At 42.7% G+C, this 16,258-nt stretch overlaps 1 protein-coding gene across 3 annotated transcripts in view; it reads right to left on the minus strand.

Moving 5' to 3' along the window:
• Positions 1-16,258, minus strand: part of acvr2ab (activin A receptor type 2Ab) — a 105,084-nt gene that overhangs the window by 22,304 nt on the left and 66,522 nt on the right. For 2 of the 3 annotated variants that reach the window (XM_062997782.1, XM_062997784.1), the window contains exons 4-5: positions 8,364-8,518; positions 2,679-2,702 (exon numbers count right to left, since the gene is read on the minus strand). In XM_062997782.1, the coding sequence (XP_062853852.1) occupies positions 2,679-2,702; positions 8,364-8,518 (179 nt within the window). The remainder of the gene's footprint in view (positions 1-2,678; positions 2,703-8,363; positions 8,519-16,258) is intronic. The other variant, XM_062997783.1, reaches the window with a different exon arrangement.

Raw genomic sequence — 16,258 nt, forward strand, 5'->3', positions numbered from 1 at the left:
GTTGAAAAACCGCCTCGGTTAAACGCTGATGTGTAAACACTGCCATCTAGTGGCAGGATGTGGTCACTTTGCGGGGCACAAAATCGGCATGCATTGTGGGAGATGCAGTTTATGTATTTTAAGACAATCATACATCTTCTCAGCTCTCGCGGGCCACATAAAATGACATGGGCCTTGAGTTTGACACGTGGCTTAGACTGTATACTGTCAAAAAACTGTGATTCACTTTAAACTAAAAAGTATGTCAAATGGCGAAAATGTAACTATAACACATCCTCTAAAAAGCAATTACATTTATATAAGTGACAAACTTAACACCCATTCCCTTTATCCTTCACCTCTAAACTTATTGCACCGGCTTTAGCAGCAAAGACTGCAACTTAACACTCAATATTTTAATATAATTTGTATATGTTTCTATTTTATAGTCCAGAGTTGGACACTACTATCCACAAACTAACCATTACTTGTGCCAGCAAAGGCCACAACTACAGCAGCAGCGGCAATGGGCTGTGCCACCCAAGGTGAGGACATGCAAACTTTCTCCCACCCTGAAAGCGTGCTGTTGTTAAAACACAACTTAAAGCCCAGAGCACACTACACTACTGAGACTCGATAAACAGTGCACAGTTTATCAGCAGCTGACACAGAGCATCTATTTACAAATCCAATCATGGGAACTTTATAATGATCTGGCAGCAGAAAAAAGACTTAAAGGCTTTTTAATATGCAGTGCATTATAAGGGCTAAAGAACAATAGTGTGAGTGATAAACAAACAACAAACTGATTAAAGTATAATGACTGTTTTTGAGGTGCATGCTGTAATTAGGTACCCGTATTTTGGATATAACATTCAAAACTCATTGTATCAGGCTACATGTAGCAGAGAAGAGATGCTACTTTATCTGGAAAACTGGAACAGTGTATCTCAAACTTCACACTGTTTATTATGCAGTAAGCTCCATATAGTAACTAATTAAGCACACAAGTAAATACGTGGTATTTGGAGCACAGCAACTCTCCCCTCCTTCATGTGCACTTGGATACAGTGAGTTTAGCAAAAATGCTCATGCTGGAAAAAGTACATGCACATTGTTCTGCATTTCTGACCCCCCCACCCCCCTTCTCCATACCAAACCCATTCTTATTTTTTTATTCGTTTGTTACTGGCTGTTTCTTATTTTTTGGATTGCAATGAGTTGATAGGTATTGCACACTACATGACTGATTGCTGAGAAATACTTTTTTAGGGATCATTCTGGTTCACATACCTGATTCAGCACATTTTTTTCTGCCAGATGCCCTTTCTGACGCAACCCTTCTTATTTGTATTTCGGCTTGGGACTGGTATTGAGAACGCACTGACAAGTTCAACTTCCAGTGGCTAGGCTTTAAGGCCATGGCCCCTCAGAAATAGCCATTCATGTCAAGTCAAGTCAAATTTATTTGTATAGCGCTTCTCACAATAGACATCGTCACAAAGCAACTTTACAGAATCCAGGACCGACAGACCAAAACACCTGTTTAGCAAGCCCAGGGCAACAGTGGCAAGGAAAAACTCCCTTAAAATGACAGGAAGAAACCTTGAGAGGAACTAGACTCAACAGGGACCCATCCTCCTTGGGTGACATGTCTGCGTCAGTGCCCAACCAACCGATACTAGTGGGTTAACATGAGAGGTTTATTGATCAGTAAACAAGTAGTGCACATCGGCTTGAAAACGGTGGTGTGCTAAACAGTGTTGAAATTAGTTTGTGTTGTTTATTATGACTTAAATGTTATGTTTCACACTTTTTTTTTAAATGCATTTTCTCCCCATTTTCCTCCCGATTTAGCGCACTCAATTTTTGTCCTCCGCTGCTGAGAGATACCAGATTGCATCCGAGGAGAGCACGTCGCTGTACAAGCCTCTTCCGACACGTGCACAGCCCTCCTCTTCTCGCCCATGCATTCTGCACAGGCGCCTCTTCCGCCAATCAGGGTCCTTACACAGCGTATGAAGACCCACCCACCCACCCACATATAGTCCGGCCCCCACCCTGCAGATACGGTAGCCAATTGGTATCTGCTGCAGGCACTGCCAATTATGCCCGCTAGATGGCGCCCACCCGACCGGTGGCAACACCGAGTATCGATTCGGGGAGTTCAGAAACCCGGTGCTGGTGTGCAAGCGGAATATGGGCTTTATGTTTCACACTACAGGTTACACTTGATTCATCAGTTCAAGTTCAGTGTCAAACATATTTTTATATTATTCTTTGGACTGCTGGAAGAAAACCGAAGCTCCTGGAAAAAAACCCACACAGACACGGAGAGAACATGCACACAGAAAGGACCGCTCCACCTGGGAATCGAACCCAGGACCTTCTCGGTGTGAAGCAACAGTGCTACCCACCGAGCCCAACAGTGCAGCCGTTCATGCACATTCACATAAGTGCTCTCTTATGTAAACACAAAGATCTGGATTATACAATCCATACATGCAAACTAAAAACAAACATTGCCTTCAAAATATACTATTAAAATGTGGTAGGAAAGGTTTCTGAACAAACCCGAACAGAAATAACAAAAAGTGACAATGACGCTAATGATCAAGCAACTTCAAAAATAGTCAGGAAAGGAATTAAAATGGTTTCCTCACTTAATTAAACCTCTATCTATTAATGAAACATCTTACCTCTATCATTATATGAAAGGCGTGCTAGCAAAGGAGAAGGAAAGGTGAAACAAGTAATTAATGCTTTCATTCATGGAATGAGAATAAAAAGAAAGAATGAGTGTAATTTTGAATTAAAACCATAAGCACAAATACATGAATAACCTCTCTCCACCCACCCACCCACTCATTTTAACATAGACACACACACACACAACACATTTGCCATCCGTGTGAGGTACTTCCATTGGGAGTGTATTACAGTAGCCAGCATAGTACCCACAGCTGTGGTAGGGGGCACTGAAATTTGTTTCTTTTGATTTTAAAAGAACAGAACCCAAAGGTGGCGACAGTGAGGCGACAGTGCTACCCACCCAGACCGCTCCACCTGGGAATCAAACCCAGGGCCTTCTTGCTGAGAGGCGACAGTGCTACCCACTGAGTTGCCCCAAGACCAGATTTAATATAAATGACATGAATACATTTACATTTTACATTTTCAGCTTTTAGCAGATGCTTTTTATCCAAAGCAACTTACAGTACTGTGACAGTATACTGTCTAAACAACTGAGGGTTAAGGGCCTTGCTGAAGGGCCCGACAGTGACAACCTGGCAGTGGTGCGGCTTGAACCAGCGACCTTTAGATTACTAGTCCAGTACCTTAACCACTAGGTGACCACTGCCCTGGTCAAAAGCTTCAGCTGATAGTCAAACATCCACTGAGGAGATCGAAGCTAACCCACATCCCCTCCGACACATGAGCAGCAAGCCGTATGCATCTTGCCACCCACACATTGACGAGTGTTGCGCCACCTAGCAGTGAGTGCGGAGAGACACACCCTAAGAGCACTCCTTCCTCGTCTCCGCGTAGGCGCCTCTAATCAGCCACTGAGAGACTGAGAGACCCACTTCCAACCGTAGTCCCGCCCATCTGAACAACAGGCCAATCGTTGTTCATATAGCCGCTCAGCCTCGGCCGGTAAGGCAGAGCTGGATTCGATACGACGTACTCGAGATCCAGCTCCGGTTGCAGCGTGTGTTTTTACCGCTGCGCCACCTGAGCGGCCGTTGTTGGCCTCTTTATTTGGAACACACCCTATAGGCACTTGTTGAAAGTTAGAGTTAGAGACATCACGCTTTTTACCATATGCTGTTGGCTTCATATTTTTGGTTGGAGCACTATCCTCCCCCCAGCACTGACAATGAGGTGTTTAAAAATCCCAACAGCACTGCCGCATTGTACTGGTATACACTCATACCAGTATATTTACTGCCATGTCATAACCCTGATAGTGTCATTACAGTGCTAAGAATGGTCCAAGACCCAAACAATATCTGGGAAGTGAAGGTCAGTGCTCAGTACAGTATGAGCTGATCTGTTGCAGAGGGAAAACTAAAGCAAGTCACTTGCAATAAGATTTCATCACATAGCTACCACTGCCTCCAGCACTGAAGATAAAACAGCACCAGCGTTCACGCCCACAGACACACTGAATCAAACACTGTTTAGAAATATAAAACCTCTTTCCCACAGTAGCGTCTAATGCTCATGTTTCAATATGAAGTATAAAGTTGCAGCAATTTGTAATTATGAAGCCCATCTTAATATTTACAATATGGCTAAACTAATTAAAAACTGTGCATATGGGAAACCGCAACCAAGTGTGAAGAGACTTGAGTAGAAAAAGATTTGCCAATTTCATTTAATTGATAACCAAACATCATAAGTAGATATGTACCCGCTTAACGTCAAGCTTCAAAGTCTCATAAAACATAAAAAGCATCACTGAGTTTCGTCATCATAGTTGTGTTCTTCATTAAAATAATACAGCATTAAAACAGTAAACATACCTGTCATGTAGAACAATAACATGAGCATAAACACTAAACACAAAGACCAGAACTAGTTCAGCATTCAGTATGAATTTATTTATTTATATTCCACCCCCGTGTGTCCCCTAGTCATTTTCAATTCCTGTAAATCCGCTGCCACTTAAAACAACCCCAAATCTGATCCCAATACCCCATAACTGTGTGACAGTAATTATATTCAACTGTGCAAGTGTGGATGTATGTGTAATGTTATTTCTCGACAAACACAATGCCACTATCATAGCTTTATAAAGGTATGACTTTACCGACCTTGTTATATTAACTATTGCTGTCAAGTGTAGCATTTAGATACTGAGTGCCTCTTGATTAGAATAGAATAGAACGCCTTTGTCATTTATACATATACAGATGTACAGTACAACAAAATTCTTTCTTTGCATATCCCAGCTTGTTTTTGGAAACTGGGGTCAGAGCACAGGGTCAGCAATTGTACGGCGCCCCTGGAGCAGAGAGGGTTAAGAGCCTTGCTCAAGGGCCCAACATTGAACCTTTCAGGTGATAGTCCAAAGCTCACTAGGCAACCACTGTCCCACCTAACATATTGGCATATACACTGCCTGGCCAAAAAAAGGTCACCACCTGGATTGGATAATTACTTCCCGTCCTGTCTCCCCCCGTCATATTGAATGTTCTGGACGGGTTGATGGCTAATTTCGCTGTAATTGTACCTGTTGCAATTTATAGTGACAATAAAGTTCTACTACTACTACTACTACTACTGCAGGAGTGATTATGTTTCAGCTGGCAACAAGTTATTTAACCCTAACTGATGCAGTGAGTAGCTTCTCATTTGTTAAACAGCCATGTCGAAAGACACATCCTGTGGTCGTGGAAAAGATGTTAATCTGTTTCAGAAGGGTCAAATTATTGGCATGCATCAAGCAGAGAAAACATCTAAGGAGATTGCTGAAACTACTAAAATCGAGTTAAGAACTGTCCAACGCATTATTAAAAAGTGGAAGGACAGTGGGGAAACATCATCTCCGAGGAAGGAATGTGGTCGGCGATCACTTAAACGTTTGGTGAAATCAAATGGTAGAAAAACTACAGTAGAACTCAGGGAATTGTTTAATAGTGAAAGTAAGAGCATTTCCACACGCACAATGCGAAGGGAACTCAAGGGATTGGGACTAAACAGCTGTGTAGCCTTGAGAAAACCACTTGTCAGTGAGGCTAACCGGCAAAAAGGGCTTCAATTTGCTATGGAGCATAAAGATTGGACTCTGGAGCAATGGAAGAAGGTCATGTGGTCTGATGAGTCCAGATTTACCCTGTTCCAGAGTGATGGGCGCATCAGGGTAAGAAGAGAGGCAGCTGAAGTGATGCACCCATCATGCCTAGCGTCTACCGTACAAGCCTGTGGGGGCAGTGCTATGATCTGGGGTTGCTGCAGTTGGTCAGGTCTAGGTTCAGCAACGTTATGTGCCCAAAGAATGAGGTCAGCTGACTACCTGAATATACTGAACGACCAGGTTATTCCATCAATGGATTTTTTCCTCCCTGATGGCACGGGCATATTCCAAGATGACAATGCCAGGATCCATCGGGATCAAATGGTAAAAGAGTGGTTCAGGGAGCATGAGACATCATTTTCACACATGGATTGGCCACCACAGAGTCCAGACCTGAACCTCATTGAGAATCTTTGGGATGTGCTGGAGAAGACTTTGCGCAGTGGTCCAAATCTCCCGTCATCAATACAAGATCTTGGGGAAAAATTAATGCAACTTGTGGAAATGATGCCACAGCGTAATCAAAGCTAAAGGCGGTCCAACGAAATATTAGAGTGTGTGACCTTTTTTTTGGCCAGTCAGTATATAATTGTAGTAGACTGCTGGAATTTTGGCCGAACTAGCTCTGCTCATGATATTAATAAACATGTTACGGTTCTACATTAATAATAAAATAAGCAGCTTAAATAGTAAATCCTGAAGATATTTCTGCAATGATACTAATACCAATACACGACTGATCAATTTTAATATTTCAGAGCATTTTAATGAAATCTACGCTATTAATGATTCAGTTTGGCTCCTCCCGAAAGGGGTTGCCAGATCAGCTCATTTATCCGCATATTAGACACAGTTTTTATGCTGTGGACTTGGGACTGACACTAAGAGTGCAGTGATGTGTGTCACGCCTATGGCTGACGTTACACTATGCAACTTTTGTATTTTTGAGCTCAGCCTGGGATTTGAACCCCAGAACTCAAGCACTGATGTTACCAGTTGTTATCGCTGTTACTGACAAGGGATAATAAACAGTAATCCTAGGGACCTGTGTACATACCTATGCACTCTTTCAATTGGCTGGCCTGGTATTCCGATCCCTGTTATCGTTTTTTTTATTATTGTCTGCGAAATGAGGTAAACAGTGTTTGATTATACCTGCAGTAACATTTACAATAAATCTTTATGCCCTAACAGTCTGATTCATAAGCAGAATCCAAAAAGTGTATGGTGTTTAAGGCTGGGTAAAACTAACAGCTAAAAGGTCGAAAGTATGTGAACACCCTTCCTAATTATTAAGCTGAGGTGTCTGAAGTGCACCCATTGGTGTGGTTATACACTAAATAGGTGTATGAAATAATAAAAAGCATGTGTTGCATCATGACTGTGCCTGTGTGCATGTAAGGTTTACTAAAACAATGGCTGTGTCCGGAATCGCATACTTACAGAGTATGTACTAGATTGGAGGAAGTATGCACTACTCGGCCGGTAAAAAAATACATACTTTCAGTACAGAAGTATGCAGTATGCACACAACACCGCTACGTACTACATGCGCCATCTTGCCAACGTCAAGTCATGACGTAAGGACGTGATGACGTAATATCACCATAGTTACAGACTCGTTACAAACCCCACTCGCCAAAATTTTTGATATTTATCGTGTTTTTGTTATTTATTCGTCTTTAAAATTTTTTATTTTATTTATCTTACTTACACTTGTGAACAGAGGACTCCGTTTTCCGCTATCTTTCTTGTTTCTTATTCCGCTTTGAACGCCTACGCAGCTCCAGTTGCATTATGGGATACATTAGCAGACCGCAAGTGTGCATCGCTTGCATACTCAAACATGGCTGCCCAATAAGTAGGTCATCCAGGTACTTCTCGCGTACCTCTTTATGTATACTATGTATTCGGACATACTAACCGCTCTCGCGTCCTCATTTCGCGAACTATTGAGTATGGAAGTATGCGATTCCGGACACACCTAACGTCTGAAGAGTCTGGTGTGGAGGGACTAGAGCTCTGACTTTGACCCTACTGAACACTTCAGTTGGAATACTGAATTGTGAGCCAGGCCGTCTCACCCAACATCAGCACCTGAGCTCATAAACACTCTTAACTGAATGAGCACAAATTCCCACAGACACACATCATTTTACATTTACGGCATTTAGCAGACGCTTTTATCCAAAGCGACTTACAGTACTGTGACAGTATATTATCTAAGCAATTAAGGGTTAAGGGCCTTGCTCAAGAACCCAACAGTGGCAACCTGGCAGTGGTGGGGTTTGAACCAGCAACCTTCTGCTTACTAGTCCAGTACCTTAACCACTAGGCTATAACTGCCCTAGTGAAAAGCCCTCCCAGAAGACTGTAGGGCAAATGCTCTATGTTAACATGCATAGCTTTAAAATAAAAGGCCTAACATGCTCATGGTCAGGTGTCCACATACGTTTGGCCTTTCAGTGTATTATGTAAGATTGGTTGATGAATGAAAGATAATCCTAGACAAAAATCTTGTAGTGTACACCCAGTGTAAGGAAGGAAGTGTGTGCGCAGAAACAAAAAGAATGAGGGTTACCTGTGTGGGCACGAGTATCGGCGGATATGCCAGCTTATGGTGGTGGTACATCCAGAAGGAAAAGAGCAGGACGGCAGCAACACCCATAATAGGCACCAGTGAGTAGAGCAAAGTGTTGAATAGCTCTGGTTTCGCTGTCAGAGGGTTTAATGTAGCTGCAACATACAAAAAAAGACAAAAACACCAAAATAAGCAAAGCCCTATTTAAATACTTAAAAGAGAAAGGGGTCTGTCCGAAAATCTAGTGAGCTCTCTACATAGACAGCATTTTACATCATCCTATGCCCTCTACAGTGTGTAATATCATTAAACTGTTCAAGGAATCTGGAGGAATTTTCAGTGCTTATAGGCCAAAAGCGCAAGCTTAATCAAGAACCGCCACTCAACAATAGCTGAAATAACCACATGGGTGAGGGATTACTTTGGCAAAACTTTGTCAAGCACTACAATACAGAGTTACTTGCACAAATGCCACTTAAAACTTTACTGTGCAAAATAAAGCCTTATGTTAACCATGTCCAGAAGCGCCGTCGACTTCTTGGGGCTCGGAGGCATCTAGGATGGACCATCACACAGTGGAAACGTGTATTGTGGTCAGATGAATCAGCATTTCAGGTCTTTTTTGGAAAAATGGACGCGTATGCTCCGGACCAAAGACGAAAAGGACCGTCCAGACTGTTATCAGCTACAAGTCCAAAAGCCAGGGTCTGTCATGGTATGGGGCTGTGTCAGTGCCCTTGGCAAAGGTCATTTACACTTCTGTGATGGCAGCATTAATGCAGAAAAGTACATTGAGATCTTAGAGCAACATATGCTGCCTTCAAGACGTCATCTTTTCCAGGGATGTTCATGCATTTTTCAACAAGACAATGCAAAACCACATGCTGCACACATTACAAAGACATGGCTGTGGAAGAACAGGGTACGGGTACTGGACTGGCCTGCCTGCAGTCCTGACCTTTCCCCAATAGAGAATTTTGAAAGGAAAAATGCGACAAAAACGACCCCGTACTGTTACGTATCTTAAGACGTGTTTGCAGGAAGAATGGGACAAAATAAAAGCTGAAACACTAAATCACTTGGTCTCCTCGGTGCCAAAACGTCTTTTAAGTGTGGTGAAAAGGAATAGCAACATTACAAAGTGGTATTTTTTTTTGGAATGTGTTGCAGGTCTGAAATGCAGGAATGGATGTTTATTAATAAAGGAAATGAAGTTGAGCAGACAAAACATGAAACATCTCAGGTTCATCCTGTCTGCAATCAAATAAAAAGTCAAAGTAAATGTAAGAAACTCTTTTTTGATTTGGGGTTGTAGAATCCTCTATACTTAGGCTGATGTCTAGGTAGGCAGTAGGCAGCAAGGCGGCTCACTAGGTTTTCGGACAGACCCTGAGAGGCTCCTGAAGCCAGACAAGACTACATCTATATTTTTAATAGGTGCTGGGCTGTAAAGGTTTAAACACTGAACAAAGGGTGCAGTGGGTGCAGTGAGTGCAGTGGTTCCTTTCTAGTGCCATCTCAGGAACTTCTGCTCTGAATTGCAGCCTTGATTGCTGGCAGGCTGAAGCAGACATTCCAAAAGCTGCTTTGTGACTGTTTCTGTGATAAAGTGCAGTGAAACACCCAGAACAAAACAATGTGAAAGAAAAGTAACTGCTCATAATGATTCAGTGATCAACCATGTCATTATACAGTCTAAAGACCTTTTGTTTAGACATATCACACCAATAACAAAAATATCTGATTTAAAATACAAGGATTTGCTCAGTATTATAGAATACAAAAACACAGGTATTTTATTGCAGTCTTTTAATTATTGGGTCCGTCTATTTCATCCACACACACTGCTAATACGCGTATAAAATAAACAATGCAATATTAGCCCAGTGTGCATAATAGGCGCTTTATAGATTTGGTTTTTACAGCCAAGCAGCCACACACAAGCTTGAGCCATGCGTCAGTTGTTTGTGGTGTAAAGCCCACTAAGCTGCATTCACAAGGACATTGTTGGCATCTGTCAGAAAACGGACTGTTGTGCATTGCTGGGTGGATGTTGGGATGTCTGTGGGCGAAGCGCATTACTGGGAAACTGGTGACTCAAAACACTCATTACATTTGCATACCGAAAAAGTTTCATGAGGTCATTTAACGTTGTGGCATTATAATTAAAGCCCTACCTCATTCAAGGCCAAACCGTGAGATGAGCAGTTTCCCATGTAACATGCAATTTGCTGTGAAATTCAAAATGTAAGAAGATATAGAAGAAATACTTTATTTGTCATATATACATATACGGTTGTACAGTACAATGAAATTCTTTCTTCACATATCCCAGCTTGTTTGGAAGCTGGGGTCAGAGTGCAGGGTCAGCCATCGTACGGCGCCCCTGGAGCAGACAGGGTTAAGGGCCTTGCTCAAGGACCCAACAGTGGCTGCATAGCAGAGCCTGGATTTGAACCACCAATCTTCCGGTTGATAGCCCAAAGCTCTACCCACTAGCCTACCACTGTCCCTGGTTCATGGGTTCATGCATAGCGTTCAAGTGCCTCACGTTAAGGGGTTAATTTGCACTATAAGGTGGTCCTAGCAATCCTACTGCAATTCAGTTAGCAATCAATTATGCAAAATATCCAAGATGTCGAAGTCTAAAGCAGCTTAAAAAACTACTCGGGTAACTGAGTTTGGATTCTGAGTTTGTAGCGTTAACAGCCTTCACTCTTTTAGGAAGTCTTGTCAGAAAGTTTTGGAGTATGTGTGGATGCTTATTCAGTCTTTGAGTCCTTGAGAAAAAGATAGAGACTTTTATAGGTATAGCGCAATCAGCCTTTTAATTTATTCCACCAAATGCTTTCCATTGCCATGTGCCTTCAGGTTGCCTCACATAAAAGCAGCTCCTGCAAGGGACAAAAGTAGCCTAGTGGGTGGAGCTTTGCGATGCCAATTGAAAGGCTGAGAGTTCGAAACCCAGCTCTGCCATGCAGCCACTGTTAAGCCCATGAGCAAGGCCCTAAACCTCTCGACTCCAGGGGGCTCTACGTACACGTGTACATGTATATATGACAAATAAGGCATACTATCTGCTTTTGTCATGTCCAAGTGATCAGTAACAAAATTGGGGAGCTCTTGAGTTTGAATCCCAGCTGTGCGTATTGACCAGCCATGCAACTACAAAGGCACACGATTGGCTGTGTGTCTGTAGGGTGGAGGAACAACATTTAAAGCAGGGTTAGAGATATTTTTAAACTATTATTTCAAACAGAGGCGGCTGATTACGGATGGCAGCACATGGCTTTGACCTCTGGCGGGTGAAAAGGAGCGACCCTTGATTGTTTGTTTATTAGGATTTTAACGTCATGTTTTACACTTTGGTTACATCCATGACAGGAACGGTAGTTACTCATCACACGAGGTTCATCAGTTCACAAGGATATATCGAACAGTCTTGGACAATTTAGTATCTCCAATTCACCTCACTTGCATGTCTTTGGACTGTGGGAGGAAACCGGAGCACCTGCAGGAAACCCACACGGACACACAGAAAGGACCTGGACCGCCCCACCTCAAACCCAGGACCTTCTTGCTGTGAGGCGACAGTGCTACCCACTTAGCCACCGTGCCGCCCCGACCCTTGATTGTGTGATGTCATGTTAAACACAGTCAAACAAGCTTTTTATGGGCAAGGAGATCAGCTCAGAAAATCCTTATCTCTCTCCTTCAATCACTCCAAAATCTCACAAATGCCAGAAGTGCCACACTACGCTGCAACTGCTTTCTAAAAATCCCCATCTCATGCTGACATGGACTAAGCCAGCTATCACTGCTGTAAGCCATAGCTCTCACTGTTAAATAAGAGAACTTAAACACTCTGTTTAATGTAACTGGCCTCCTGGGGTTGAGCCCTCCGTGTACTGCTGATCTAGTGGCTGTTACATCTATTCCGCTACTAATGAACTGAATGACATTATCCACACTGATCCTAAATCAATGCTTTTGCTGAGGTCTGTGACTTGTGTCAGTTGACTGTATGTAAAGATAATGAATTCAGACAGTATTAATCAGCAAAATGCATTTTAAATGATGTCAAACCATGGCAGAAACCGTACAAAATAAGGATTCATACACAACACATACACAACAGCTCTTCCCGGTTCAGCGTCTATGGATCTGTCTCAAAACCTTGTGAGCTTTGTGTGCGTCCTCAGCCGCGAAGGCAATCTCACAGAAAAATTCTAATATGCCGCTCGGGTGGTGCAGGGGTAAAATACGCTAGCACACCAGAGCTGGGATTTCGAATCCATCGCATCGAATCTCAGCTCTGCCATCCGGCTGGGAGGCTACACGAACAACGATTGGCGCCTGTGCAGAGTTGAGGAATAATGCTGAACAGGGTGTGGCTCTCCGTGCACAAGGCTGATCCGCATATGACCTCGCCTCGTGCAGGTGAAAAGATGCAGTCGGTACTGCACACGTGTCGGAGGGGGTGTGTGTCAGTTGTGAAGCTCCTCAGTCAGCAGTGGAGGGTTGTATCGGTATAGATGAAGCGTAATGCAATGAGGGTGATTAAATACAACTAGATTAGGGGAGAAAACTGAGGGGAAATATTGGAGAAAAAAGAGGGAAAAAAAATCTAATATGCCAAACAGAAGCAGAGATATTTGCAATTTTGGGTTTGTCAGTGACAATGTACCTGTTTTCGGGACACGAAGGGAGATGTTAGCTGGCATGTGTTCCTTTGGTTTGAATGGCTTCAGGCTAACGCTGACAATTTCGAGACTTTAACTGATTTACCAACCACAAATCAAAACATGCACTCAAGGGAATTTGACAGAAATGCCCATATGCACCAGCGCAGATATTCGGAGCCCCCAGGTTTGAATCTCTGCTTTGCTACTGTTCGGCTGGATGCCCTCTAGCAGGCACAATTGGCCAATACCTGCAGCAGATGAAATTGGCCTACAGTCTGCTGAGTGAAAAAGACCGGAATATAGGGTTGGGTTATCAACACTGTGCCTGTAAAGAAAGTGGAGGAGTGCAGAGATCAGGGCGTGGCTCTCCATACGCGAGGCCGACCTCACACGCAAATCCACGGAAGTATCAGTGAATGAGAAGGGATTGGTGGACTGGGCACACATCAGAGGGAGTGTGTATCAACCGAATATACACCTTCCTTGGGCGCCATCGGGGTCACCAGTAGCAGATTGGCTAAGCTACATTGGGAGAAAACTGGGGTGAAATGCATAGAAAAAGAAATGTCCATATGACCTGATTTACCTCCCTTAAAATTACCATAAAAATTAATTCCTCTGTAAACCGAATTTATATTTTAGAACAATACAGAAGCAGTACTGACAGCATGTAAACCGCTTCAGGACTTTCATGTTCCCACCAAGAACAGGATTTTACCAGTGTGTCCTCCCCGCTCTGAAGTAAATGATTAGTGCAGACAAAGTTAACGGCTTCTGTGCTGTGTGCCAGCGCAGACAAGACATTCTGAAAGCTAAGCACTGCGCAGGGTGACGCAACAGAATGCAAGAAGTAAGTTATTCTTGGGGCACTAAAATCTCACATAGTGCTACCCACTACTAGAATACTGGTGCTGGTATCAGAGGCACAGACTGCCTTTTGTGTATATGAAGGCATGTGGGAAATCCTGCATTAGATGCTAGCTACAAAAACTGGATGAATTAAAAGTAACACGAAAAACCCCAAACCTGTTAATATAAAAATTACATTAATTACAGAAAAGTGTAATCTAAAAAAAATAAAAACAATGGACACATATTTGGCAATCAATGCTTATTCCGATACTGATGCCTGTTTGTTTATTAGGATTTTAACGTCATGTTTTACATTTTGGTTACATTCATGACAGGAACGATAGTTACTCATTACACAAGGTTCATCAGTTCACAAGGTTATGGTTCATCAGGTCACACAGTCCTGGACAATTTTGTATCTTCAATTCACCTCACTTGCATGTCTTTGGACTGTGGGAGGAAACCGGAGCACCTGGAGTAAACCCACGTAGACACGGGGAGAACATGCAGACTCCACACAGAATGGACCCGGACCGCCCCACCTGGGGATCGAACCCAGGACCTTCTTGCTGTGAGGCGACAGTGCTACCCACTTAGCCACCGTGCTGCCTACTGATGCCTGCAATACATCTCATTAAAACTGGAACAAGGATAATTTAAGACCAGGAACATTCTGAATAAATTCTGAACGTCTGTTTGGATGGTAGGTGTAGCTTATAAATTAAGCAATGAATGTCTATTCCAGATAGGTGTATCTAATAAAGTGCTTATAACGAAGTTAAAACATCCAAATAGGTTTTTGTATTGTTTTTTATTTTTTTTTATTTAAATGACTTATTTAAGTTACTTTTTGGGAATTAAGGTGAGTGAAGACGTAGATTAAATTCAAGTCATTATTTAATATCACAGCTGCTTTGCTGAGCTGAAGGACTGGTGCTTTATGATGCACACAGCGGATACAAAATGCCAAAAGTGCATGTACCGGTGCTGATTTTGTACCGACCAGGAATTATTTCATAAAAACAGTGATAAAACTGGTTCTAAATTAAATGAAAAAGCTGGCTTTAATATTTTTATATCTTTTATTACAGGCAATGTTTCAGCTTGCCTAACTAAAAAGTCACTTAGGCAGGCACGGTAGGTATAAAAGATTATAGTTTTAAAGCTTATTCCTCAAAAGCACTGATACAAGCCATACATTTCAGCACCAAACATCTGTTAATCTGAAACATTATTACCACATAAGGCACAAAATGAGCCCATGAGCCCAGTCCACATCATCATAAATCTGTAGTTTGTAAAAGAAGGAAATCCTTTACACGCAGCTCCACCAAGTGTAAACGCAACTGGAATAAAAGTCTGAAAGCCATCAAAACAGATATCTGTTCTCTGGCATGTATTCGCATCGCAGTCTGTGACAGAACTTTTGTGTTGAGTATAGATCCTGAGTGATTTTACCTTCAATGTTCTCAAAGCTGGGAGTAAAAGGTAAACAAAGGGCACAATACAGTGCGGATGTTTTGATTCCGCTGTGTGATAGGGAGAGGATTGATGTACATGTCGTTGCCTTGCTGGGGTTGCTTGGCTTTGATTATGTATTAAACAACGGGTGGTTCTGACCGAGTACTAGTCCTCTCAGTTTCCATAAACAGTTTATTTATAAATAACGGATAGAGTGGACAGTATTAACCCCCCCATTCAACATACACTATATTCCAAAAGTATTCGCTCGTCTGCCTTCACATGCATATGAACTTGAGTGACGTCCCATTCTTAATCCATAGGGTTTAATATGATGTCGGCCCACCCTTCAACTCTTCTGGGAAGGCTTTCCACAAGGTTTAGGAGTGTGTTTATGGGAATTTTTGACCATTCTTTCAGAGGCGCATTTGTAAGGTCAGACACAGGTCAGTCTCCGCTCTAATTCATCCCAAAGGTGTTCTATCGGGTTGAGGAGCAGGCCAGTCAAGTTCTTCCACACCAAACTCACTCATCCATGTCTTTATGGACCTTGTGCTTTGTGCACTGGTGTGCAGTCATGTTGGAACAGGAAGGGGCCATCCCCAAACTGTTCCCACAAAGTTGGGAGCATGAAATTGTCCAAAATCTCTTGGTATGCTGAAGCATTAAGAGTTCCTTTCACTGGAACTAAGGGGCCGAACCCAACTCCTGAAAAACAACCCCACACCATAATCCCCCCTCCACCAAACTTTACACTTGGCACAATGCAGTCAGACAAGTACCGTTCTCCTGGCAACCGCCAAACCCAGACTCGTCCATCGGATTGCCAGACGCTTCCACTTTGTTATAATTCCACTGACAGTGGACTGGGGAATATTTAGTAGTGAGGAAATTTCA

The sequence above is a fragment of the Trichomycterus rosablanca genome, chromosome 6, assembly GCF_030014385.1.
Source record: "Trichomycterus rosablanca isolate fTriRos1 chromosome 6, fTriRos1.hap1, whole genome shotgun sequence".
Taxonomy (NCBI): domain Eukaryota; kingdom Metazoa; phylum Chordata; class Actinopteri; order Siluriformes; family Trichomycteridae; genus Trichomycterus; species Trichomycterus rosablanca.